Source organism: Arvicola amphibius, chromosome 7 (genome assembly GCF_903992535.2).
Source record: "Arvicola amphibius chromosome 7, mArvAmp1.2, whole genome shotgun sequence".
Lineage (NCBI taxonomy): Eukaryota > Metazoa > Chordata > Mammalia > Rodentia > Cricetidae > Arvicola > Arvicola amphibius.
In genome coordinates, this window is record NC_052053.1 from 12250966 (window position 1) to 12276296 (window position 25331).

The 25331-nt window shown below is 44.9% G+C and overlaps 1 protein-coding gene across 2 annotated transcripts in view; it reads right to left on the reverse strand.

The window, feature by feature from the left end:
* Window positions 1-25331, reverse strand: part of Map3k20 (mitogen-activated protein kinase kinase kinase 20) — a 158335-nt gene that overhangs the window by 5577 nt on the left and 127427 nt on the right. For both annotated transcript variants that reach the window (XM_038335733.1, XM_038335732.2), the window contains exons 15-19: window positions 23065-23127; window positions 21612-21704; window positions 5323-5439; window positions 2941-3015; window positions 58-208 (exon numbers count right to left, since the gene is read on the reverse strand). In XM_038335733.1, coding sequence (XP_038191661.1) covers window positions 58-208; window positions 2941-3015; window positions 5323-5439; window positions 21612-21704; window positions 23065-23127 — 499 coding nt within the window. The remainder of the gene's footprint in view (window positions 1-57; window positions 209-2940; window positions 3016-5322; window positions 5440-21611; window positions 21705-23064; window positions 23128-25331) is intronic.

Here is a 25331-nt window from a genome sequence, read left to right on the forward strand (position 1 = left end):
TGGCATAGCTAACCTTCTGGACTCGGGCGCACGCGCTATGCTCCCACACTAACTTACTTGAGTCAGATCTGCTTCCAGGGTTGCCGTCCGAGTTGGAGAATAAAGTCTGGATGGCAAGCTGGACTGCTTTCACTTCGTCCTGAGGCTTTGTTCTACTCCACTGAATGGAGTGGACATGCTTGGTGAGTTTCGGAGATCTAACGTCACTCTGTTAAAAAAGAATTAAAAAAACCCACGGTCATGCATATATTTATAAAACGGGAGGGGAAAATGCACGCTATTATATCATTTGCCTAATTAGCAAAATTGAATTAAAGAACCATTTTAACCACTTTCCCCATAATGGACTCTACGCTTTTTTCCTTCTTCCTTCCTCTCTTTCCTCACCCTAGGCCCCTTTCTACATATTATGTTATATTACTTAAAAACAGGCTTGTCTTCTCCCAGAATTTATAACATTTGACAAAGTTCAATTTATCACTTTGTTAAGAACTATTTTTCATATCTGTAAAAAGATACTTTGTTGAATAAGTGAACAGTGACCATTGTTTTGCTCAAGAGTGCCTTTGGCCCAAGGGCACTGGGATACACACAGGGGTCAGAATGAGGACTGCCACCGGGTGAGTAAAGGCGAGCAGGTGCACAGCGAGACAGGATGGAGAGGGAAGGAATCCAGAATCAGGAGAGGATACCGGATCAGGATGATAGTTACCCTGATAAAGTCCTCATCTCCAGATAGATACGCGTGCAGATTACAGTCACTCTAGCGCTGTGGGTACAGTTCAGGGCCACAATGGCTTGGCGAGTAAACGGCCTTGGGTCCCCACAGAAAGGAATCAATATGGTTATGAAAATATGTCTTTAGTAGGGCGTGGTGGTGCACACTTTTAATCCCAGCACTCAGGAGCAGAGGTAGGTAGATCACTGCGAGTTCAAGGTCAGCCTGATCTATATAGCAAGTTGGAGACCAGCCAGGGATACCTAAAAGGATCTTGTCTCGATAAAGAAGGGGAGGAAAAGGAGAGAAAGAAATGTCTTTAAAAACTGGGAAGTGAGAAAGACAGAGGTGGTTTGTTATCATGGAGTCCAAGGAGGAGGAAGGGAAGAAGAAAATGAGAGGGAGGGAGGGGGAGAAATGGGGGGACGGAAGGGGAGAGGAGGAGAGGAAAGGTAGGAAGAAGGAGAAGCAGCAAGAGGCAGGCTGTGGCATGTCTGCAGAGTCGTCTGCAGCAGGCAGAGCTGGAGTCCAGCTGCTGGAACTGTCCGGGTAAAGGGGCTTTTCCTGGGAGGTGAGGGACAGTTAGCAGGTGTCAGTATTGCTGTCCTATTTCTTGCCCGCAGGCTGTGGAGTGAGGTGGGCAAGGTTTGCAACTCAGATTCGAAAAACCTAGTCTGCTAACTCAGGAAACCATCTCAGTGATCAGTATGCAAAATCCAGTCTGAAGATCCTCCCGCATCTTACTACAGCACCCGTGGGGCTCACAGGCTGGGGGACCAGGAAGGAGACACGGTTTCCAGAGGGAAGACATAGGTGTGAGCACATTCACTGTGTCACTGAGGACCCCAGAGCCCTGGACTTCCTTTCTTTTCTCCCAGCCTGCTTCCCTATCTGCCGAATGAGGAAAGCCATTACTGTCTTTCAATATTTACTGAGGTTTGTGAGGCAGTGTACTTGCCTCTTACAATTCCTGGGTTAGGGTGAATCATTAAAATCTGCCTTAAATGAATGAAATATATGCATGCCCTACCGATGGAAGACACATTCTAGACTCTTCACTAGCCTCCAGCCTGTACCGGCCTGTCTAGGGGCGATGTCCCACCAGCCATCAAGACCTTGTTGACTTTTACAAAGTTATATTTGCATTATATACATTTTTGAAACCAGATTTGAAATATATTTGCAGAGAGATATTTTTATAATGTTAAATATGAATTTTTAAAATTAAGAGACATGAAACTTTAAAATCTCTCTTAAACAAAAGTGTAAGGTATTGCTAACTGTTTTGTATTGTACAGAAGATCTTGCTGATTTTTCACAACACAATCAGGTTCCCTTTAAGGCTTAAAATGCCCCTACTGACTTAATACCATGCTCATAGTGAGTTCTTACTGGGTGCCCAGATCTGACCTTGCCCACCGTCTGGCTTCATCCTTGTTCTCTGTGTCCTAGGGACTTGCACTTGGTGTCCGAATTGCTCTTCTCTGATCACGCAACCAACCATTTTCATCTCTCACTCTCTGCCAGGGTTTATCTGTGATTGGGTTATTTTCTACCCCTGTCGACAGGTAGTGCCAAATGTGTACATTTTAATAGCATGTTTTTTTAAAGGTCTATTTATTTATATATATATATATATATATATATATGAGAGCTCTATCTGCACGTACAACTTTATGCCAGAAGAGGGCATCAGATCCCACTACAGATGGTTGTGAGCCACCATGTGGGTGCTAGAAATTGAACACAGGACCTCTGGAAGAGCAGCTTTTAACCACTGAGCCATCTCTCCAGCCCCCATGTTTTCTTTTCTTAATGTAACGTTTTTTTTCTTTTCATATACAATTTATGGACTCCATTAATTTGGCGATGACAATAAACTCCCCAGAGTTGGGATGTGTGCTGGTCTTTTGAACAGTCACTGATCTTCTCTCCTGAACTCTTATTTCCACTTTTAACTCACTTTTAACATTAGGTGGGATGTACAAGGTGTTCAATTAATATCTAATAAAAGTATGGGAAAGGCGTTACCCCCAGTTCTACTGTGTTATCTTTCCTTCCTAATACTTCATTAGAGAAATTGCATTCATCTTTGCATATGCATGCCGGTATGTAATTTGCTTTCCAGTAAATCCTATAGGCTGTAAGCACCCCGAGAGACCAGACAGATTCCGGCTCACTAACAGAGGGTGGAACTCCTGCCTCTGTCTTCAGGAGCTTACCTCGTACGTGACCGTGCACTCCACAGTCTGATCCTCCGCTATCCCTAGAATCCACTTCTCCATTACAAATGGTGGCTGAAACACAGAAGTTAGGATAGCATAGCATCAGAAGACAGCCAGTGCTGCTGTGTTCCATTGAGGTCAGCTGTGCCACACACACGTCTCAAACAGGGACAGAATGCTAGATTATCATAAAATCATGCTGGCTTACAACGTACTTGTATTTTGGGCTTTGCTTTTCTTTACATTTGCAAACAAGATCTTTGAGTGACTGAATGAATTATGTGCCTGTCCTATTGATGGGTAGGTAGTAAGTCCTGATTTCCCACAGTTTTCTGTGTTTTTTTTTTGGGGGGGGGGATAGGGTCTGGCTGTGTAGTCTTGGCTCAGAGTTAGTTGATGATCCTGCTGCCTCAGCCTCCCAAGTATTGGGATCATAGTTGTACCACCATGTAGGTCCTCAATCCTCTCCGGGGTAATAAAACATGACTCCATCCTTTCAGTAGGTTGTTAATTCATGCTAATGTTTGAAATGGTAGCCTAAAGCTTTGTCAACAGTAAGATAAAGCCATGACAACATGAGAGGTCCCAGAAGTGTCTTCCAGAGGGTAGGCAGTAGCTCATATAGTGTCTTTGACAATCAGTTTTCCATCTGCCAGGCTATTATGCCAGAGGCTTTACCAATGAAGACAGCATGGTGTTATTTTCCCACCAGATTAAGACAAAAAGATACCTTTAATCCCAGCACTCGGGAGGCAGAGGCAGGCAGATCTCTGTGAGTTCGAGACCAGCCTGGTCTACAAGAGCTAGCTCCAGGACAGGCTCTAAAGCTGCAGAGAAACCCTGTCTTGAAAAAAAAAAAAACCCCAAAAAGACAAAAGACTAATGAAGCCTATATTTTGGATCTTATGCTAATTCTGATGAAAATTATTTTTTCATTTTTTTTTCTCATTCTCTTATCCTTCCAGGTTGGGGCTATAAAACAATGGCTGTGTATAAGTTGGGTATAGATTATAAGACAGATTTAACTGGGCCAGTTTTATATAAATTAAGACTGTTATTGCTTCTATTGTTTTTATAAGGTTCTGTAAATTTCGAATGGCCTTTCCAATCCCGTTTTTCCTGTAAGCCCCATTAATGTGTGTTGTTTTGCGCTGGCGCACGATGGCAGAAACAGCCAGTTCTACAATTGCATTGTGCTGTCTTTGCACTGAGCAACTTCTTTCTTACGGTAAGCAATGGCTACATCTTCTTAGGACAAAGATGCAAGGGGACAACTGTGGCAACCAGAGAGTACAGAACTGGGACCCAAGGGAGAGCATCTATCCTTTCTAGACATCAAAATACAATATATCCTTCAACATAAGGGAACATTGAGCCAAATCACAGCCTTATGTTAAGGTAAGCAATACTATGGAAGTGAATCCCAGTTATGCAGAAGGATCCAACAGTGAATTCCAAACTAGCCTCTTGATGAATCTACTCAAGTTACAAGGACTTGGTCATTTAACTATCTTACGACTGTGCAGAGAACACACAAGTCAAAGGCCATGGCTTTGTAGACTCATTTTGTTTCCTACTTATGTCTGTACTCTGGTTCTTTGCAAAAAGGTTCGTTTTCTCCACTAAAATTCAGTGCACAGTTAGGTTAGCACTGATGGTTACTTGAGGTCAGCAGGACCATCCTACTGATACTCTACCTACCATGCAAATATTATGTTTTTTTTCTAGTATGGCTGGGAAAGAAAAACTGAATTCTTTCCATTCTGAGGAGTAAGTTAAGCTTTTCTACTGTATTTTCTTCCGGGTTCCCAGGGACTCTGGACTAGTAATGTGCCCTCCAACCGCTCTAGGAACTTGTGGTGTGAACTCCGAGAAGCTGACAGGCAGCAACAAGTGTCCCCCAAACAACCTTATCTCAGTCCTTCTAGAAACTGAATAGAGCAGCCTGGGGATACAGCTCGGGGTGGAGCCATTGTCCAGCCTGCCTATCACCAGCAGGCGAAGGGAAAAAAAATGAGGCCTTCATCATCACAAGTTTTTTTTTTCAAAGTTTAACTCAATCCAGTTTGAAGTAAATATTTTCATTGATCGCATTTTCTTTAATAAATAGTAAAGTATGAAGAAATGTAGGATTTAAAAAAACTTAAATGATACTTTTTTGTTTGCAGTGCTTTTCAGTTCACACAGCATAAGTGGAATTTTAACACAAAAAAATTATTCTCTCAATCTGCTAAATAAAATGTGCCTTTCAAGAGCCAGCCTGAAGCTGAGCTGATGTGAGCATCCAGGAACACAAAAGCCCACTGCTGGGGTATTTTAATGTCTTTGTTTGATATCTGCGAATTCAAAAAAGCTTTTAAGCTGTAAATAGAACCTTACCTTTGTCATCTTTAAAATCTCTGCATCAGGGAGGCTCGTGTTGAAAGTCACGTCTTTGATGTAGGTTATTGCGATTTCGTCCCCATCCATCTCCATATACATTTTCCATTTACAGTCCTGGAATTAAGAGCAAAATTACAGAACCGAGAGAGTGAAACAATTTTTTTTCCACTTTAGTGTTGTACAACACACAAAGTATTCTAAATGAAGTAGTGTGGGAGTGTTTCATTTTTCCTCTTTCAAAAGAAGACATGAAATTAGACCCTTTTGTATATCTAATAACCCCAGTTAGTGCAGCTCTGAGACAGCATTTATCAGTTGAGGGGTTTCTTAGAGGAGTCACAAACTCAGAATTCTAAAGGGGCCAGGCAGAAAACAACTTTGAGTAAACCCGGGCACTTACGTCATGGAGCCTTAAGATGGAACCTCTCACAACAGATCTATATGGTGTACATATTAAATATCACAAGGATATTTTATCATTCATATAAAAATCTTATTCCTCCTTTTCCTTTTTTTTAACACTGTGTTGCCCTCTTGACCTCCCTCCCTCCATTTCCAGAGCTGATAATGGTGTGGGCTGAAGACACAGCTCACCGTCCTCTCACTGAGGACAGGAGCACTGCAGATGGGGTGACTTATGGTAGCTGACAGCTGAGCGATTATGGGAGGCACAGGGATCCTGGAGGTCTGGGCAGTCGCCCTAAAGGCATAGTCACTGCCCAGCCTCTATGATTGTTCCCATGAAGGAATATGAGTCCAGTTTTGCTCGGGCCTTCAATGTTCCATGAAAGCTAGAAATTTGGATTCTTGTGTGCAGCTACTTCATTTTTTAATGATGGTATATCAAAATTAGAACATTACTATGATACAGTTCTGTATATCATTGGTCACGGGGAAATATGTTAATTCAAACCACAGGGAGTTATTATCACACAGCAGCGGAGCGCCTAAGGCTGATACCATCAAATGTTGGTTAGGATTTGAAGCTACTGGAACTCCCATTCTCTGTTGTAGACATATAAACGGTATAATCACTTCAGAAAACCTTTTGGAAGTTTATATAATAAACACACACACATGACTAAGAAATTCTACTTGTAGAGGTCTTTAACACATGGGAATGGAAAAGGGTTTGGCTGGGTACCTTTTTAGAAGCCTTATTTTAATAGCTGGTACAATGATTAATGTTAATTAAAAAGGGAATAGAATTACTGCATATTCCTAGAATGGACAATACAGAAATTGCTGGTACACTCAGGAACACACATGCATCACACAGTGAGTGAAGGGAGAAAGAACCTGAGGGTGAGGGCACTTTTCTGCCCTCAACAACGTTCCTTTAGGATGTTGAGTGTGAGAGAACTTTCTGGAAGTGGTAGGGCTCTTTTGACAGAGCTTAGGGTAACATAAGGGTATGTGCACACTCGTCAAAACCAGTATACATAAGCTCTATACATTTCTTATTGAATCCTAGTGAGTTCCTTTGGAATGTATTATGAAGTCAGTATTGCTTAGATGGCTGGAGAGATAGATGAGTGATAAACGAAGTAAGCAGAATAAAATGTTAATAGGTCAATACAAAAAACCCACTAGTGTATAAAGAATTTAGTAATAAAACATTACATGTGTATGCAATTCAGATTCTATCTCTGGACTATAAACTGACATTGTCTCTTTCATTTTTTTCCCCAAGTCAGGGGTTCTCTGTAGCTTTGGTGCCTGTCCTGGAACTAGCTTTTGTAGACCAGGCTGGCCTCGAACTCACAGAGATCTGCCTGCCTCTGCCTCCCGAGTGCTGGGACTAAAAGCGTGCGTCACCTCTGCTCTGCAGTCTCTAGCATTTTTTGCGGAGCCAAGGGTTGCTGGCTGCTTAGACCGTGTTATTTTATTTGGCATTCATAATAAGCCTTAATAAGAATCCATAATAACTCAAAAATATCCAATTTCCCCTTTAAATCAGTGAGGAAAATGAGGCTCAGACAGATGAAGGAGTTTTCCTGATGGAAAACTTGACCAGTGGTGGCAGAGATGGATGGGACTCCATCTGGGAAAAGTGGCTGAGGGGACACCAGTGGGGAAGGCAGTCGAGGGGGACTGAGCTCCCTGCTGGTTCTGCTCAACTCCACAAGTCAGATGAGTCATCAACAGCAGGCATGAGATATCTCACCTATACAACCCGAGAGGCCAGCGGTCCCCCCACCCCAACTTCTGCCCACTGTCCTCCAAAGTTCAACTTGCAGGAGCCCTGGTCCACCTTTCGTCTTGTCAATCTTCCTTGTCTCTTGTTAAGAAAGACCCTTAACTAAATCATAAAAGAAGACTGCTTCAGAAGCAATTCTACTCGAGCAAACACTGAGTAAGGGCAGCAGCCATCCCAATAGAGGTGGGCACTGCTTGTTACAAGGCTGGATGAGAGAGGGCAGGTGGGGTCAGCTGGGGCACTGACTTCAGTTTGCCCATCCTCCGACATAACACCTAGAGCTTTCCAGCATCTCTGATGTCACGGTCGCTTAGTTAAACAAAGTAATTCGCAACACGAGAGGAATTCTCCAAGCCCTCCTGCTCTTTTTCAAATATACCCCAAGTGTCCTTGAGGATCTCCCGCAGCTTCCAGGCTGGAGCCCATGGTTAGTGCATCCCACAAGCACGACATTGAGAAGACATGTAGCAAGGACTTCACCAGAGGAATGCTGACATTTTCTGAAGTAAGCGTGGAGTCGCACAGGCCGAGTGTGATGGTGCACACCTGTCACCTGTCAACCCTCATACTCAGGAGCTTAGGGCCAGCCTGAGCAACGTCAGACTCCATCTTAAAGAAAAAGGACATCTGCTCCACATATCCCCAAGCCTCCTGCAGGGTTCTTAAGTGCCACTGTTAACTGCTCATATCTTAGTGCTGATTTTAAAACCATTCACTCTACCAGGGTGAGTGACTGGCTTGAGTTACTACAAATTCAAGTTAACACAAACCCGAGTCAGACTGACACTGAGTGAATATACCCAAGAGGGACTGTGGCACTCTGAACTCTCAGTCTTGACAAGTCCAAGTCAATCAAATGCTGGCAGTCTATGGAGTCAGTCCTGTGGTGGGACCCCTCAACTGCTTCTTTTTCCAAAGCCGCCTTACCCGTGGCTCTGGGAAATATACCTGTTGATTATCACTGTGGGAACATATGGGGAAAGGCTATATATTAAGCTGTTGCTATGGAGACATAGTGAAAGGGGCGAGGCAGAAGACCCTAAGTCTAAGGCCTCACCTCCCGACACTGACTTCTATAGTTTTTATCTTTTATTTATTTATTTTTTTCTGAATCATAGCCAACTGATGTAGTCTTTCTGAAGCTTAGTGTTCTTTTTATCTGGCTATGGTTTTAGAAAGGCACTAGATAGCCCTGGTTGGCATAGAACTTCTTATGTAGAACAGGTTGGCCTTGAACTTGTGGCAATTCTTGCCCCTGTATCCTGAGTGCTGGTATTATAGGAGTATATAACCATGTTCAGCTCAAAAAAGAGATTTTTTTTTTAAGGAAAGGATTCATGTATCAGGCTGGCCTCAAACCCAGTGCTGCCAGCACCACAAGGCTGGTTTAGTAAATAGAAGGAATATGTTATTAGCTTCTTTCATAAGTGGAACATATACAACTAATTTGGTCCTCCCCTGCGCCAACATGTCTCAATACAGCCTTGCTAATAAGACCCAGATGTCTGGAAGTACAGTGGCTATTAAATGTGATTGACAGCCAGAGAGTCTCATTTTTGGTCAAGGTAAGACACATAGAAAGACGAGCTAATTTGACTGCGATCACAGAGGTAGCTAATGGCGAGCTGAGTTTGGACTTGAACTAGTGTAGTCTCTTTTGGTGCTGTGAAGAGCAGGTCTCCTGTTTATTTTTCATCACTCTGATAAATATATAAATATAAATAAATTATATCTGATATAATCAACTTATAAAGAGAAAGGGTTTGCTTTGTCTCACAGAATTGGAGGGTTTTCATTCATAATCATTTGGCCATTGCCTTGGGGCCCGTAGTAGGGGCGGTGCATCATAGAGAGAGCTATGTCCTGACCAAGAAGTACAAGAGAGGTTGGGAGCCAAGGGTCCGCTTTGAGCGTATGCCCCCAATGACTTGAAAGTCCCCACTAGGACAGCTCTTTAAAGGATCCACCACCTCCCAATAGCTCTAAGCCGATGACCAATCCCTTCAGACACGGCTTTATTCCAGATTTAAGCCACAGCGTTTGCTCTCTGAGTACTGAACTTTTCCCTGTTAACCAGTTAGTGCAGGGCAAGCAACGGTATGAGGACGTCTCGTCCTACAAAGAGAGAGTTGGGGCAAAACTGCAGACAATCCAGGTTCTCCTGGTTAATCCATCGTCAGGACCCTATCTCCACGAGGTTCAACATAGCCAGTTTCTCTTCCATCACGGCAGCAGGTATTGGAAGTGCATACAGTGCCACTGGAAGCACTGAGCTCCTTGCCCAGCTGGCAGTGAACCATCCAAACCAGAAACAACCGGCTTGTCTTGTTGCAGATGTAAAGACAAGGCAGGCCCCAATTACCCTGGATCTTAATTTCTTTTTTTTAAGGGTTATAAATTTAAGCATTTCATGTAGCATTTTAAATTGTTTTTATTCAGCTATATATTTTTTCCTACTTCCTTTCCTTCCTCTCCCCTCCTCTCCTACCCTCTTCCATGTTCCCCATGCTCCCAATTTACTCAGGAGATCTTGAATTTTTCTACTTCTCATGTAGATTAGATCCATGTATGTCTCTCTTAGGGTCCTCTTTGTTGTCTTTGGATTTTAATTTCAAACCTAGATTCCTACCCAGGATGACTGCACATGACTGGAAGGATCATCCTGATGCGCCTTTCCAGAAAGCATCACCTACTGACCCACAGGGAGGTAAGACCCCAGCTTAGCAGAAGGGCTGGAACTCTGGGACTTGGGGCATCAAAACGTTGTCCTTGTAACTGTCCATTAACTAGCAGATGCACTGCACCGCTGGTCTGTAGGAGATACGTGACATTTTGCTGGGGAGAGGGCATTTGGAATGTGACATATAGGAGAATTCATCTAGCTGCTCAGGACACGGACACTTCTCTGATCACCCGTTGAGATAGCCGGACAATTCTAGGAGCCCGTGTATGCCTGATGGAGGATGAGAAAGCATCCCAACTAACTGCTTCAAGATTGCCAATTATGTGGAATCATTTCATGAATTAAGATTCTAGGCCAACTAAAGCAGGGATTCTTGCCCCGTGGAGATAAAGTCCTGTGAAGTATCTCTCTGTGAGAGCTCACTGTTACCCACTTTGTGAGCTGCTTACAATTCCTTGGAGGTCCAAGCTAGCTGAAATGATCAAACATAGACATCCCTTCTTCCTACAGAAAAAGAGGGAGAGAAGAAGGAATGGAAGAGAAGAGAATAGTAGTGATTTTCCAAATAGGGGGAAAACCCCGATATCAAAATAGCACAAACATACCAAACTCTAAAGTTCTGGGAATTCAGAGACAATATGTCTTTTTTAAAAATATACATTTTCCCCTACCAAATTAATTGGTGCCATCAACACCATAGATTAATCGTCAAAAGTAAACATCCAAGTCCAGTATCATTCTGGATGCTTCAGAGGGAAAGTGGCCCCCAAGTCAGCCTTTCCGGATTACCTTTTCCTAAGAAAACAAACATTTAGAATCAATGTGCTCTCCCACCGAGGTATGATCTGCATGTAGTGAGAACACAGGTTTTTATCTGTAGAGGTCACAGAGTTAGACTCGTGTCTACTATACCTGTGTAGCCAAAAAAGCCAGTAAGACATCTCCAGTCCTCTAAAACTTCCCTTGCCCCACCCAGCGAGCCGGCGTCCCACCAGCCAGAAGCTACCAGTATTTCCATTATGTCGCACAGATTAAACTTTATGCGGCCACTCGCATTCCTTGGGCATCATGGTTTCAAGATCTGTTTAGGCTAGCTAACCCTTACGGTCTACTCTATTCTAGAGAACACAGTTCCCATTTTATGGATGTGAAATTGAGGCTTGGATACTGGAGAAATACAGCCAGCCTCGTGGAACTGGGATTTGTGTCCTAGATACATCAAGCTGAATCTTAGAGGCACTGGCTTCGAAAACCCCCACCTGCTCCGCGCTTCGCATAAATGGAGAAAAATTAAAAAAAAAATCACCCACTGAGGAAGTACTTTAAAATATAAACTCGAGGGGTCAGAAGAAACTTCCTGAGAAACCCAAGCGGGGAGAGAGAGAGATGAAGTCATAGCAACTGACTGACTTGCGGAGCGTAAGAAGCAATGCCAGATGAAAACAAAACCCACAAAAATAATCTTGGTCAGGGCTGTCTAAAAAGTAGGGGGTGCTGCTGATGGGGCCTCTGAAGGCGCCCTTACATGTGTCACTATTATCCAGCTCAGCTGCCGGAACCTGCTGTGCGGAGGCAGGAGAGTGCCATGTCCTGGGAGAGCACCTGGGTTATTTATCATTGAGTGTAACCCGCCACACTGTATTTTATTATGCTGTCTTTGGAAGGAAGATAATACAAGTATGGTTAATTTGCTTCTCTTCTTTATCTATACAGTGTCATGACCCATTGCGGCTTTGTCCCAGGAAATTGGTTTTTTTTCAACCCCAAAGAAATCCACAAGAAAGTCCCCCTAAAAATTCCATTAATAACCTCTTTCAGCCGCGTATAGGTTGCAGGGTCTGGAACTAAGAATGTTTTAATCTCCCCAGCAAAACAATGTCTCATAATGATGTACAGGACTATTGCCGCGCTGATGAAGAATCATACATAATTCAGCACCTTTCCCTTTGGCACAACTGTGATATCCTCATTAGCCGTGGCTCACAGTGTCTGTCAGATGGTGTCCATGCGAACGCAGGCATTATATTGTCTTTGAGATGTGCAGCTGCTTCCATGACACTGCCAGTATATAAAAACATGACGCCAGTTTGTTTTATTTAGTGCTAAACCTTCCAGTTTGTAAAAACAAGGCTGACACGGAGCCTGACATGAGGCAGTGGAAATAATTAGCTCCCATTTTCTCAGCCCCCGATTTCCTTCTCCCTGCTGTGTTCCCTTTCCACTAAACCACCACATGTCAGTCGAAATGGGAGGCAATTAGTGGGCTCATTTCAGTCCCCACAACTGTGCTGAAAAGAAAGTATTTATGATGGCACAATGAACAGCTGAAAGATTAAATAACATTTGCCTTTTGAAAAGAAAATGACTTCTAGCTAAATGGGCAATTTTTGATTATTCTCAAACAAGCTTAGAGTAGTTGGTTTTTTAAAATACAAGAAAGGAAAATGAGTCATTTTTAGGTGAAAGAATCAAATAAAACTTGACACAGTAATGCAAATAACTGATGTTTTATTGCAAAATATGTAAATGCGTTATACCCTTAACAATGGCTTGTGTCTAAGGTCAGGGCAGACTGGTGCCAAGTAGACACCAGTGGAGATAAGGTTGTTCTGTCGCCTTTCGGGGGGTTGTTATTGGAGGTGTGGGTGAAAAGGGACCTCAGGGAAGATAAAGGGGGGCAAATCAAGTGAGACACATTTTCACAGGACACATCATGCTTGAGTAGCTAAGGTGGTTCCGATGCTAGTTAGCAGACTCAGAAAGGGCTTTAAAAATTGTATTTAAAAGTGGAAGGTAGTTGTCTTGTAAAAAAAAAAAACGAATAGTTTTGCTACCGATTTGCCATTAATTAAGAATATTCTGTGTTGGACTGGGTTTCGTAATGAATATAGACAGTGGCCTGGCTTATCTAACTGCTCATCCAATTCTTTCAATACTGAGAGATTTGTTGCCTTTATAATTTTGACTCAGGACCCTCAGAATATAAAAACAGCTACCCGTTAAGGTGTTCTCTTATCCCATGACTCTAGGGATAGTGGCAAGCAGTAGATTTCTGAAAAAGCCCCGACCTGGGGAATAGGCACTGTTCACCATTTGAGCCATTTCCAATCCAAATTCAACATCCAGGCTTAGTAGAGCGTCTTGTGTCCTTGTATTCTAGTGCTTTTAATTTGATTGCAACTAATCTGCCCATATTTTTGGAGTTCGTTATTCTCAAAACTTGGAAGTCGCCTTCTCAATACAAAACTAACCAGTGGGGCTCAGGGCTTCTCAAAGCAAAGGCCATAACTGCACCTGCCGTTTGAGAATCACCAACTCTGCTAACCCCAGAGGGTTTCAAAAGACAGGCACAAATTTAGATATTTGTTTCCCTGTCTCTATTTTTACTTCTCACAAATCCAAATCCCGGCTTTTGATTCAGACAATATGGTCAGTATGAGGCAATGCGAGTCCCTGTTGAATCAGGAGAGCACAGAGCATGGCTTCACTAAAAGACTCACGCTGTCCCCGAGCTCACAAGATTCTGGTAAACGGCAAGAACATGGTCTGTGATTGATCTGAGCCGACGTTTGCTCACATGCGCTACACCGCCATTTGCTATTTTTAAAGTTGCTCCTAATCCTGAGGAAGACTAAGAATGGTCCGATAGTGTGCTACAGACAGCTCTCCCAAGCTGACTCTCACATATGGCTTCCCAGCAACGTTCAGTGATGTCAGATGAAGAACTGCAATCAGTCATGGCAGAAATATTTACATCCCCCAAATCTGGAAATGCGACATGGCGTGGCTGCTTCCTCTGGTTGATAGACAGTCCCCGGCATGTACGAGTGGCTGTCAAGCCATCAGCCAGCACGTGCTGGGCACGGCACCCAGCTCAGCTCTAGCACTCTAGGTGGCTCTCCAACGCATCGGACAGAGCACATGGCTGCTTATTAGAATCAGCAGTGACTTAGGAAGCTGCAAACGGCGTTTGCTTCTGTGCTGTCAATTAAAACCCGCTTTTCTTTCTCTTTTTAAAAGATGACTTTATGGAGGTTTGATTGGCGTGGTAAAGCTGGACATACTTAATGTGAAGAGCTGGGCCAAACCATCACAGCAGCCTGCGGCTCCCTGGCCGTCACTCCCCTAGTTCTCCCGCTTCCTTACTTCTTGTTAATCTTGTGATACAAACACTTAAGATTCCCCTTCCTAGCTCGGAGGGTGTGAAGCACGCCTTTAATCCCAGCACACCGAGACAGAGGCAGGCGAATCTCTGTGAGTTCGAGGCTAGCCTGGTCTACAGAGAGAGTTCCAGGAAAACCAGGGCTACACCTTGTCTCGAAAAATCAAATAAAAGAAAAGAAAAAAGAAAAGAAAAAAAGATTTCCCCTTTCTTGTGAATTTAAGTTCCCAATTCAGTCATGTTAACTGTGACACTGTGCCATGCTGTGGCTCTCTAGGACTTACTCCCTTTGCAGATCAAGCCTCGCATGGTTTGGCTAATCCCTCCCTGTTTTTTCCTCTCTAAGTCCTGCACATCTTCTACAACTCGGGCGCTGCAAGCTTCAGCACTCAGGTACGTGTGCATAGACACGGCTGGGAGCACAGCCCTCCCCCAAGGCTGAACGAGGGCATGCACTTCCTTATACGGACTTCATGTTAAACCCAACAGCCATCAGAGTGAGAAGCTTCCCTCTCAGCTGTTCTGAAATGGACAGAAGGCACTGGCTTTATGCTTGCTTACAGAAACCTTTTCTGGGGACCCTGTTATTTCAGCCATTTTTATCTATCCATTTACAAAAACTGCATACTAATAATAAAAAAACCCCATTTGACAGTTTCTGATATTTATAGTATTCTGAGAAAGGGCCGGGTTCTCACAGGACAAGACTTGGGGAGGAAGAGGAAGAAAAGTCAGGGAGAGCCCTCTAGGGACAGCCAGCCTTCTGAGGGACATTGCCAGTCTGCTTCAAAATCCTCCTCATTTTCTCCTTCTTGGCCTCTCAGGAGAGGTCTTCTGCCTCCTTAGAAGATCCCTTAAAAGTGAATCCCGAGCGGCGGCCGTTTGGAAAGGGTTCCTTGACCTGGATCCAGTTCCCTTGTGGGAGATGCTGGGAGACGGGAGGTGATGTTTCTGCTATGGCAGGCGATATGCCCAGGCCTTGGGGACACAGCCTCTGTCTGGGGACAGGGACAGATAAGGACTCCAGGATGAAGTCTGACAGTTTGGCACTCACAAGCGACGGCTGGCGTCCCCGTAGTTCCTGCCTCACTCTGCTCTTGCATTTGTATGACACAACGTCTCAGAAGCGCTCGGTGAGAAAAGTACCGGGTGATTTGGTAGTTTATCCCTTGGCAAATTGAGCATCAATATTCCTCACTGGTGAGCTGATAAGAGACATAATACTAAACTCTATGCAGCTGAATATTTCAATAAAAAGGGTGGTTGCTGCCCTGGGGAGCTCACGAAGCTGCCTGAGTTGTTCGAAGTGGCTTTTCTTTGTGCCAAGCCAAAGGCATTACAGCACAACACACAAAGCATTCTTCACACAAAACGGAAATTGTCAGAGTGTAGTATTAACTCATCAAAATCCAACCGACAGGCAATGCATGGACTCTGAGGGGACGCCGGCACTTTCCAGAGGGAGGCGGTGGCTTGGAGCTGCCCCTTACCAGGTAGGGGATCTGGGCAAGGCATCTCAGCTCTCCTTGGCTTCCTCCCGGGGAGGCTAATACAGGGGTGCTGTCCCCCATTATGCTGAGTTGAAAAGATGGCATTCAGAATGTTTGCAAAGTGTCAGTCAGAAGTAGGATGTGGCCGTAGTTATCAGAGGAGTTAGAGCCGTCTCCGCCTCTCACACAGGCGACACTCAAGCTTAGGAATTTCTCCCAGTATGATTACCGTAATTTCCATATTTATATATGTGTGTGTTATTAAAATAAATAATTAACTTTGCTCTTTAGAGCTGGTCAAATAGAGCAGCAGGTTGTCAGCCAGTGGGCCGACACCTCTGCAAGGATCATATTTCAGATATTTACATCATAATTCATAACAGTAGCAGAATTACAGTTATGAAGTAGCAAAGAATAAATTTTATGGCTGGGGTCACCACAGCATGAGGAACTGCATTAAAGGACGGCAGCATTAGGAAGGCCCAGGACCACTGAACCAGAGGAAGGCCCATCCTCATCCGGTACCTCCACTGGCACAAACGTGCTTTTTCCTCCCTGCTAGGTTGTTTTAGGGCAGGGAATAAAAAAGGACATTTTGCTGGTGGGAGAAGGCCTGGGATGTACGTAGCGCTGGAGGCTGGCAGATCCTGGGTCTACGGCAGAGAACGGCAGGAAAAACAAAGACCGTAGACCAGGCATCGAGCTGACATCTTGGCTTGTGGTGAAGACACACGCGTTCAGACAGGGATGGGTTCCTAAGAGTCTGAATCAGCCTCGTGCCAGAAGCCATTTGGTGAAAAACTGAAGCTAAGAAAAGTCATTTAATACAAACTCCTAGGACAAAGGCCGACCTCTTGCAAGGAAGGGTTTGCTCTCTGCAGCTATTTGTATATAAATCATATCTTAATTTTTGCTTTGGTAGGCATCAAGTTATTGAGGTGGCGTAACACTTGAAATGACCTCTGCAGGCTCATGTTTGGAACACATTTCCTTAAATGGTGATTCTCTCTTTTTTCTTCTTTTAAGATTTATTTGTTTGTTTGTTTGATGTTTGGAACACTTTTTTCTCCTCTCTTTTCTCTTCTTTAAAGATTTATTTATTTTATGTATATGAGTGTTTTATCTGTATGTCTGACTTTATGCTTGAAGAGGGCATCAGATCCCACTATATATGGTTGTGAGCCACCTTGTGGTTGCTGGGGATTGAACTCAGGTCCTCCAGAAGAGCAGCCAAAGTACTGAGCCATCTCTCCAGCCCCAGTGGTTCTCTTTTAGAAAGTTGTGGAATGTTTAGGAGGTGGGGTCTGATTGGTTGAGGAAGGTCACTAGGGGTGGGCCTTTGAAGACTATATCTGGCCGCATGTTCCCATCATGCTCTTTGCTTCCTGGTCCACAGTGATGTCATGGGCCTCGACCCCAAGCTCCCTGTTAAGAACTGAACTGCTGCACATGCCTTCCCCGCCACAAGGGATTGAAATCCTCTGAAACCGCTCTCCAAGATGCACCCGTCTTCCCTTGAGTCCTTTCCGCCAAGCACTTTGTTACGACAATGCAAAGGCCGAGTGACTCCACAGTCAAAGGCAGAGAGGAAAGGTGGCCGTTATTTCCACGAAAGGAATCACTGTCCTGCGTTATTCCCAGTGGCTCCTGTTGGGACATCCTTCTCATTTTACTTGTGAAAGAAAAGTGACATCAAACAAAAGGTCTGAGGAGGACTTCAGAATTCCAGTGTTGTTGGGAGCTGTGAACCCCCAGATCCTGAATTTCTTGTACACAACTTGTTTTTCTCTGCTCTGAGACAGCTTGCAGCTGCTCTGAGCACGAGACCCTCCGGAGTTCTTGATGGCAGGGGAGTGGTTTCTGGTGCGTTTGGCTATCCCTATATAAGCTGCCCCTGGACACAATAAAGGGGGCATTCTTGGAGCATTCTGGCATCAAGGATGACCCGTGTCTCTGTCTGTGTGTTTTTGTGTGTTTCAATCTCCAGCCCCTTGCCTGGTTCACGAACTGTATGGTAAGCCCATAGAGCGCAGCCGGGCGTGGTGCACTGCACAGTGTTTCTTGTGAGGTTTTCTCTCTATCTAGGAGCAGGTTGCAAAGAAGGTTTATGAGAACCCAGTGTACAGGAATTTTGAGGAAGTCTTCTTCCTCCCTAATGGGTTCTACCTTTAAGGGTCAAGGTAGTAAGACTTCTCATATGAACTATCATTGCCATTCAAAGCATGCTTATTTAGAAGTATCTTGTTATTTAGGGTGTAGAGTGCCATAGTGGAGTGCTGTAGAACGAGACAGTAATCTATTCTCTGGCTGTTTTATGTGGGTTTAGAGATGGCTTCAATGAGTTAGCACATACACAACAGAAACAAAAATCAAGCCATAATTTTTGGCTCTGGCTGTGGTCGCCTCATCCCAGCAAGCCACATACATTGTCTTGTTATCTGTTTCTCGATCAGTAATGACACCATTTTATCACGTGCACCTGGCATAAATGCCAAGGGACTGGTGAGATGGCAGTCATACAATAGTTAAGATTTCTAGAAAGTCTCTAAAGACAGTTTTACTTGTGTTCAGGTAACTATTTTGAGGTGGCCTATCAACTTCTTCATCAACCTCTTGGAGCTCCAGCTCAAAGCTTAGGCCTCCACCAAAGCATTTCCTGCTTACCCCATGCCAGCTACTTCCTTCTGCTCCTGGCACCTTGACAGGGCACCCACACAATAGGGTTTCCTTTTGATCTGTTGCTTTATAAACACCATCTGTCCAGCTGCTCAGTTAGAAACCTTTGTCCCGGTCCTGGCTCCTGGCTTCTCCGCTCTCATCCCATCTCTAGTGAGTGTTAGGTCACATGGCTTCCATCTCAATGTGTGCTGGGACCCATAGCTCTGCTCCAGTTTGTCCTCATCACTTTTGATTTTGGACATTTGTTTGTTTTTCGAGACAGGGTTACTTGGTGCAATAGCCCTGGCTGTCCTAGAACTCACTTTGTAGAGCAGGCTGGCCTCGAACTCACAGAGATCCGCCTGCCTCTGCCTCCCGAGTGCTGGGATGAAAGGCGTGCGCCACCACCGCCCGGCTGTCCTCACTCTTAGCTTGGTTCTCCCTTGACTCACAGATCCTCCCCACACTGGCCTGGCCTTCCCTGGATTCGCCCTTCTCAGCTTCTGAGCAATGTTTTAAAAACACATGCCAGCCCTTACCTGCTCAGTTTGAAGCCTTTTGGTTCCTTAGCTTGGCACAGTAAATGGGTCTTTTTGTGTCCAGCAGCCCCTCTCTCGCCTTCCTTTTCATCGCACCACTTCCCTGCTCTGTGTTAAGTCTTCCCAAGGGGAAAACACTTGAATCAGGTCCATGAAAAGGAGCCCAAGAGGAACTTCCTGTGTTTGCCTGGCTTCATGTATACCGGTCCCTCTGCCTTCCATACCAAACAAATCCCAGTGGTCCTACGGTTTGGATTTTAGCGTTTTATCAGGAAGACTTTAAGACCGCCCCTTCTTTCTCACCTACAAGTAGATGTGTATCGAGGGTGTGTGCAGAGACTGATGTATGTGGCCCTGGTCTGTATCCACTCACTGATCTTGTCTATTGTCCCTCAAGATGCTATGGATTCCTTGTAAGCCAAGGCTGTACTTTCTGGCTTTGTATTCTGAGCACTCAGAATACAGGCACACAGTAGGCCTTTGGTTCTGTGTGCTGAATGAGTGTAGGGTGATAATTCTAAGTGGGTGACAAGGGATACAGACTATATCAAAGTTGTACTGGTCCATAACCCAGAACTTAAAAGGTATACATTATTATGGCAAAAAAATCTATTCTCTGGCTGTTTTATGTGGGTTTAGAGATGGCTTCAATGAGTTAGCACATACACAACAGAAACAAAAATCAAGCCATAATTTTTGGCTCTGGCTTAATTTTTGCCATACATTATTATGGCAAAAAATTTTTTTTCCTCTCCCCCTACAAATCAGGTTACAGTAAGAAGGCTTAGATCATCACGAAGTTGAGGATACTAGAGGAGGCAGATGGAACACACACCTTGCTTGCTATGGACAGACCTGAGTGTGTGGCAGGGTTGGAAGGTCCTTCAGTGCTGCCAGAGAGGAAGGAACTCACTTCCACCCTCATTCTTTCTGCCTCTAACAAGAGCGAGTAGACAGTAATTTGCAGAACAGCTCTCTCGTATTTACATGTTGTGGCCAGAAGAGAGGACACACAAGCCCCCTCCCCCGACCCTTAGTGCATCAACACGCTGCGGTGGTGAAGGCGGAATGCTCCCCAACAGGTGTCCAGAAAGAGCAGCTTTTCAAGTTCCAGGTGAAGCTCAACCCTCACAGTTTACAGCCATTCCCAGTTCCCAAGCACTGGAGCCGGGACTGGCTTGAGAAAAGCAAGGTTTTATTTAAGCAATGGCCTGGAGACCAGCCAGGCCTGTGCAGACCTTCCCTAATTATACAAGCTACAGGTGGGAGGGTTAATATAAGTCCCTTGACGCCGCAAAGCAAAAGTACAAGTTATACAGTGGTCAAACACGGGCTGGGGCTGGAGAGATGGCTCTGCGGTTATGAACACTTGCTGTTTTCCCAAAGGATCTGAGCTCCAGGGAACACCCTCTTCTAGACTCTAAGGGCACCTACACGCATGCGCGCGCGCACACACACACACACACACACACACACACACACTGTAACAAAACCAAACCTCAAATCAAATAAAATTTTAATCCAGCTACTTTCTGGTTATGTATGTAACCCTGGGATGGCAAGGCACTTAGCCCCTCTGCGTCCCAGCATCCACATCTGCAAATTAGGGAAGAGTTGCATTTATATGCTAGCATTGTGGCGATTCATCTTCACTGTCAACTTGACTGGATTTAGAAATCATCTAGGAGACATCCTTCTGGGTCTCTCATGGAAGGTATTTCCAGAGAGAGATAAGGGGCGGGGAGGGGGAGGAAAAACCCACCCTGAGTGTGCGGGGCACCATCCCGTGGGCAGGGCTCCCAGACTGAGTAACAAGTGCAGGCATTAGCATTCCGTTTCTCTGATTCCTGAGTGTGGGAGCAATGTGGCTAGCCCTGACATGCCACGTCATGCCACGTCTTCCCCCTGTGATGGATCGTATCCCTTCTTACACCACAAGCCCAAAGGATCCCTTTTTCTTAAGTGGCTTCTACCAGCATTTCTTTGCAGCAATGAGAAAAAGTAATTCATACAAATACTCTTTGCATATAACAATTAATAGATGCTATTAGCTAATCTGAAGTAACACAGGCCCAGGCCCATATGCTACCTAGGCAGACCACCACTGCCGCCACCCCCCACCCCCACCCCCCACCCCTGTCCCCAGGCCTCACTGGATGAGCGTAGGTCAAATGCCCTGCCGCCCTCCAGGAGTTGATAACCCAGATCCCAAGTTGTCTCTGTTCTACTCTCAGTGTGGTTTTATTCTGACCTTCCTCAAGAGTCGGGAGCCAGAAGGCAGAGTGAGCAAGCGCCCAAACTCACGCGGCCTGTGTTTTGCTATGTTATCTTGAGAGTTTGGGAGGTCTCCCCCAGGATTCTTTACTGACAGAAGTTATACATTTCTTAGATTGGATTCCAGAGGAAGTTGGCAGCCTGTCAGCTAGGTTCTGTTTGATGAAGTCTTCCGTCTACACCTTTATTCCCCATCATGTTACCAGGTGGTTGGGGCTGGGGCAGAAAAAACCACTGAGTTACAGATGGAAAAACACCCAAAGGACTGGAAACTTTTTACCTGTGGGCCAGTTCCTGGCTTCAAGTGAAAACCAAACACAAGTTCGAGGTTCACAATTTTTTCCTCATTTTCTTCGGGTTCCCCTCCTGAATCCTAAAATAGAAAAGCAGATATTGTTCTTAGAGACGGTGTTTTCACTTCGACTTCTCAGGTAAAGTTGGTACCTTTTTCCTCCCCTGCCACAGAGAAGAGCCCACCAGGCCCCTACTGCTCAGCCCACACTTCATGGTCAGCCCCTGCTCCTGGTTCTGACTGTCAAGGGGTCCCTAACCTTGAACCCCTGCCTACACTTCTGCAGTTCTCCAGTGCCTGGTGCTATCAGGGTTTTCCATTCTACTCTTTTATTGAACTTTTATTATTAGATTAAGATATAAGCTGTAACTGATGGTTGAAAGCAAGAGAATTAACACAGCTTTGAGAACCCCGCTGAGTGATTTCTCCTATGCTCTTCCGAACAGTGTCACTAGGGTGGTTTTCTGCATGCAGCTGGCATTGTGCATTTCTTGCTGGAAGCGCATTTTGCATTGGATGTGTGGTAAGATTCCAGCCTGAGAGAAAGAGTCAAAACACTCAAGGCATTTCTATACTCTTTCCAGAGAGGAAATCTGCAGCTTCTCCAAGGTATGCGGACTGAGAGACCAAGGGCTGAGAGCTGGGAAGCCATAGCTGCTGACGAGCTAGCACAGCTCTGGGGAGTAATCCCAAGCATTTGCTAATTTTCTAGTGAATCATGTTATGCACCCTTAGACTATGGTCACAGCTAGATGGTAAGTGCAGCAGGTCCCTCTTTGTTCATGGTTTTGTTTCCCACATTTTCAGTTACCTGCAATCAACTCTGGTCCAAAAAATGTTTTAAATAGAAGTTGTAGAAATAAACAGTTCCTAAGTTTTAAAATAACTTATTTTCTTACTGGTTATTGTCAATCTGTCACTGTGCCCAGTTTATATATTAAACTCTCTCACAGGCATCTTCGGGCAGGAGAGAGCAGTGTATTAGGGTTTGGTGCTAATCTCGCTAATCTCAGTTTCAGGCATCTGCAGGGAGGGGTGCTGGGGTGTATTCCCATGGATAGGAAAGGGGACTGCCACTTAATGTTCTATTTGAATGACACTCCTCCACCCCCAGGGTAAGTGGCAACCCAGAGTTCTGGTGTGTGACTTCCCTTAGTACCTTAAAGGCCTCTAGACTAAGACATGAGGCCAGAGGCCTTCACCTACAGTGTCTGTGAGGGGCACTGTTCTTATCTTGAATGTGTTGTTAATATTTCAAAGTGTGGGAAACACATGTGTGTAACTTATAGAGATCATAACCATCAAAGGGTCTTTTGTTGGACAGATGCAATTAAATTCCACATCAAACAACAGTTTGAGACATTAGCAAACTTGGGTGTGGATGTGGCAGGTGCCTATGCCAATAAAAGTAGGGAGCCTTCGGTGAGGAAACCTCACTCACCTTAATTAGCGGTGGGAAGTGGAACAGGTTCAGGTAATCGTGGGCTAGCTTCTCAATAGCTGACTGCAAGGAGAAAGATCACAGGACTTTATTAATGATTTGAAGATACCAAAGGCGGTTAAAATTACTGAGCCTACACGCCCCCCCCCCCCGCCCCGAAAAAGAAGATTCTCTACATAGTACATAGATTATCTTGGGAATGTTGCTTGAGCATATGTCTGCTCATCAAAGTAGAGGCGGTAGTTTGCTGTCACTGGAAGGGACAGGAGACTACTTTAGAGATGCGAAACCACGGCCCAGGTAGCTCCTGCCCCACAGGTGAAGCCTGCCAGGCCCCTACTGCTTGGGTCACACTTGTCAACTTGATGCCTGACTGCAGCTATGAAGGACTCCTTGCCCCTGATGTCCCTGCCCACACTTCTGGTGCCAGCAGGTAAACAGTCTCCACATTACCAGACCTAAGCCCACACTCCTGCTTACCCAACCAATCCCAAATGGGCAGATCTGAAAAAAAAAAATCCAGAAAAACATGTCTCCTCCAAAAATTACTTATCCCAGAATAAGGGACCCCAAGGGGAATGACCTCAAAGAAATCCAAAATAATTCAAGAGAATGCTTAAACAACCCAAGATAACAATCTAAGAGATGAATGAACTAGAAAGTCAATATAAGATATGAAAACATAATTCAATTAGGAAAACGAATGCGGGGAAGCCAAATTGAAATGATGCTGGGAATGAAACACCGGATAAACCGGACGGGGATACTAAACCTCGGAGTGAACAGTAAATAGGGCTGGCCTTCAAACCTGAGCTGGACAGGGCAAGTCAGTGCGTCAGCGTTTAGCACACAGCTGTCCCAGGGATGATTGGGAACACAACTGGGCTTAGGAGTGGACCAGCAAAGCCATCAGGAGGGCTGCAACCTCAGCATGAACCAGCAGGGAACACTAAGAATCCTACAGAGGGCTGGATGGTGGTGGCACAAGCCTTTAATCCCAGGACTCGGAAGGCAGACAGATCTCTGTGAGTTCGAGGCCAGTATGGTCTACAGAGCAAGTTCCAGGACAGGCTCCAAAGCTATAGAAAAACCCTGTCCCGAAAAACCAAAAAAAAAAAAAAAAAAAAAAAAAAAGTGGGTTTTGGGGGGAAGGAATCAAATGACTCTTTTTCAGGGGTCACATATCAGATATCCTGCATATCAGATATTTGCATTATGGTTCATGACAGTATCAAAATTACAGTTATGACGTAGCAATGAAATAACTTTATGATTGGGGTCACTATAACATGAGGAACTGTATTAAAGGATTGCAGCGTTAGGAAGGTTGAGAACCCCTGCTCTAGATAGCGAGGCTTGGAGTACTGATCAGCCATTACTCAGCTTTTCTGGGAACTGACCATGCATAGACTAAGAATCCCAACCCAGGAAAACTAGATACATTTTTTTTTCTAAAGCAAAATGAAACCTCCAACAATGTAAGGAATGCTTATGGGACACTTAGTTCTCTTCTAGACATTGGCTCCTACCCAGGAGGCTGGGGGAGAAAGCAGCTGACAGGCTAAGTGGGGGGACCCCTTTGCCACCCAAGAGAAAAACTATGGTGGCTACTCTGCGCCAGCTTGCAGTTTTATTGTTCCTCGTAGGTTGAGAGACTCAGAACACACGTTGACTGTGCCTTCCTTAGTGATAGAACAGAGAAGGAGGACAGCTTCTTCCTGGCGTATGTGCATGTGTGCAGCAGACAGTTCTGGCAGAGACCAGGAGGCCGCCTCTGGTATGGAATGTCCATGGGCTCTCATCCAAAGGCCCAATGGAAGCCCATTCATGCCTGGTGACCCCAAGAGCTCACGCAGAACCGATTAGAACAAGTCCCCAACCATCTATCTCTTCCTTCATCTCTCCCTCTCATGGGGATTTGTTTCCTGGAGACAGTGTCTCTTCCTGCCCGGGGCTCAGCCAGTAGGCCAGGCTGGTTGGCTCTGGAGCCTCCTGCACCTGCCAGCTCTGCTTCTCAGCCCTAGGGTTACACATGGATAGCTCCAGGCCTGGATTTTTGCAGCTTTTTACTCAGGTCCTGGGAATTGAACCCAAGTCCTCATGCTTGCTCAGCAAGCACTTTGCCTCCTGAGCTATTTCCTCCGTCTTGTGTTATTTTTTTAATGGGGTGGAATTCACATACCATAAAAGTAGTCATTTCCAAGTGTTTTCTTCATCTGCATCTACTTCCTTTATATGGTTATGCAGCCCTTTCCTCTCCAGTGTGT